General features: G+C 44.5%; 1 protein-coding gene across 1 annotated transcript in view; it reads left to right on the top strand.

Annotated features, from left to right (window-relative positions):
• Nucleotides 1-3,008, top strand: part of LOC119588734 (lethal(2) giant larvae protein homolog 1-like) — a gene marked incomplete in the record, with an annotated part of 77,754 nt that overhangs the window by 62,755 nt on the left and 11,991 nt on the right. The window contains 3 exon segments of the mRNA XM_037937374.1: nucleotides 1,475-1,614; nucleotides 2,000-2,283; nucleotides 2,734-2,960. Coding sequence (XP_037793302.1) covers nucleotides 1,475-1,614; nucleotides 2,000-2,283; nucleotides 2,734-2,960 — 651 coding nt within the window.

Raw genomic sequence — 3,008 nt, 5'->3', positions numbered from 1 at the left:
GCAAGAGCAAGACTTGGCTCCCTGCCGTTTTTTCACGCAAAGATAAGGGTGATGGAGATGAGCCAGTAGAAGGAGAGCCAGCTCCTGAGGTGGAAGAGATTGCCCCTGAACAGACCAAGGCCCCAGGCATCTTCCAGAAGATCTTTAGTCGCCAGGCAAGTGCCACAACTGTAGAGGGGCAGGAGGAAGTTGAAGCAGAAGTAACAGAGAAAACACAGTCTGGACTTGGGAGATTTTTCAGTAAACAGACTAGTCCAGAGACACCTTTAGAAAGTGAGCAGCAACCACCTTCTCAGGCCTCAACACCAAAGCCAGGAGTTAATCGGTTCAAAGACTGGCTTCAGCGACGTGAGACTGATGAAGAAATTGTGAAAGTAGAAGGAATAGAGCCAGGTGAGTCGAAAGAAAGCTCCCTTCGTAGACTGTTCCAGCGCTCTCGTCCTGGAACCCTCGAGAGTGGAGTAAAATCTGAAAGCCAAGGTGACATTGGGGCAGGAAGCACCAAGTCTCCGTCTGAGCTGACCAAGCGACATCGATTCCGACTGGCATTCAGGCAGCGGCACCATAGTGAAGAGGCCCGTGCCCCCCCAGAACCAGTCCAGCTGCCAAATATTGAAGAGTCCCAAGTAAAGTCTCGTTCACTGACACGTCCTCGTAAACTCTGGATTGGCAGTCGCAGTCGAAGCGAACAGAAAGCTAGCCCAGACCCATCTGTAACACCCACTGTTCCCACAGCTACACCAGATCCTGCACTAACTCCTGAACCTGAGCAGAAGGGCATGTCACCTCAGCAGACAAAGCATTCATTCTTCCAGTCACTTAGAGGCCGGAAGGGACGTCAAGAGCAAAGCTCAGAAACCCAGAAGAAGAAGGCAGAGGCCTCTCCTGAGAGGGTAAAGGAAGACACCTTACAGCGTGCCGAGAGTTATGAGCTGGCCATGTCGGATATTAATATGATCAAGTCGAAAGATTCCAAAGATACAGGGGAAGCAAGTTCAAGTAGAATTAAACTCTTGTTCAAGCAGAAGAGTGAGGTAATCCTGAGACCCTTTAGTCGCCGCACAGCCAATCAAGAAAAGCGGAAGAGTGCACCAGTGCCACATGTGGAAGTGACGCCCAAAGAGCCCGAAGTGGAAGTTCCCGACATAGAAGCTAGACACCCCAGCATTAGCACTTACATAGATGAGACTCCCTCAGCTTTCACTTCTCCTCATATCCTTCCTGATGAACCCATCACCATCGAATCCGATCCTTTTCCCTCTGACATTACCCAGTCTGATCCTCAGCAGGTCCCAGGGGCCCTCAGCCCCGTGCAGCACCCCCAGTCCCCCGAATCTGACTCAGATTCATTAGTGCTAGATCTCCATAGTATGCAGTCAACCCCAGATGTAGTGCGCAGAGATCCTGATAGTCGTGTTAGCACCCTTGAACGAACCCTTAGTCGTAGGCTAACCTTTTCCCTGCCCTTTGGTAGTGCTGGAGGTGGAGGGGCAGCAGCAGATGATGATGGGTTGAAGCCTGTGGAGAGAGCCATTGAAGCACGCTCACAGACCAGTGACTACATTGGATCTATGGTTCGTTGTTTGCACCTAACAAAATGCTTCATTGCCAACAGTAAGTTCATATTATTTTTGTTAGGTGGATAGGATATGATTTTTTATATTCTGGGAAACAGCAACAACAAAAAAACCAAAAGTCCCAAAATATGTTCCCTCCTTTTCATGACTTTTATTTTATTCTAGCCATATAAATAACACTGATTCTCTCGTTAGGGCATGGATACACTTGCTATGTTTTGTTTGATTATCAAGCCTTCCATCTTCTGCGATGAAATTTTGAGTTTGTGTTTAAGGTTCTTATTTTATAGGACATTTTTAAGAGATCACTTTCTACAACATATAGAAATATAAGTTTAATACAATGCTGTTCAGTTGAATAGACAATCGCTGGATTTTACACTGGATTTCTGGTACAAAGGCAATCCCTAATCATCCCATAGCTCAGCTGATGTCTGCCACTTTATGGGCGGGCACCAACAGTGGCGCCATCTTCGTCTTCACAATTGCTATTCCACCCTCTGAGAAGCGCAGTGAGATCCCACTAAGTGTCCAGATTGGCAAAGAAATCCACCTCAAACACGGCGCTCCCGTGATCAGTATATGTGTGCTTGATGGGGCAAATCGACCCTTCCCTGAACCCATGGCTGTGAAGAAGGAGGCTGCCCCTGCACCAAATCCCAATATGCCACATAGAGTGTTGATATGCTCTGAAGAACAGTTTAAGGTATGATTATTTAAATTTAGTATTTATGGCTGGATTAACCCATAAACAGTGGAGAGCCTGTTTTGCATATTCTGAGCAATGAGGCAGTGTCACACATAAAAACATAACCACTGCTATGTAAAAACTAACTGATTATAAAAGATGTAGATGCCAAATTCTGCAGACAGGGTTGTAAATTAATCTGGATAATTATAAGTTTTTAATGTTAGTGAGGGATATAGGTTGTATAGAAGACTGGAAGTAGAGAATATTTTTGGAAAAATGTTAGTATTTTTGTAATTTCTCTATCATTGTCCCATCATTAAGAGAGAGGAGATAATAAATCTCTTAAAGATATTGCCAAGTTTTGTGTAACATATGTTACAGAGTACACTATTATGTTCCAACTTCACTAGAGTTAGAAACTTCATTGGCCATATAAACATGCATTCTTACTTGTTCTCGTTTCAGGTGTTCACTCTACCACAGCTGAAGCCTTTCTGCAAGTTTAAACTAACCGCACATGAAGGATCAAGAGTACGGAAGATTGGCTATGCAGACTTTGTTTCAACAGCTGATGAGAGTTATCGGGAAGCAGGCTTTATGATAATGTCTAATCTTGGGGACTTTTCCTTGTATTCCCTGCCTGATTGTCGAAGACAGATGCAGGTGGCATATATTAAGCGGGAAGATATCAAGTAAGTATAATTTCAAATGTCTTAATTATATGTAGTTTTTATATATAG

The sequence above is a fragment of the Penaeus monodon genome, chromosome 24 (genome assembly GCF_015228065.2).
Source record: "Penaeus monodon isolate SGIC_2016 chromosome 24, NSTDA_Pmon_1, whole genome shotgun sequence".
NCBI lineage: Eukaryota > Metazoa > Arthropoda > Malacostraca > Decapoda > Penaeidae > Penaeus > Penaeus monodon.
This window is presented reverse-complemented; position numbering and strand designations above follow the sequence as displayed.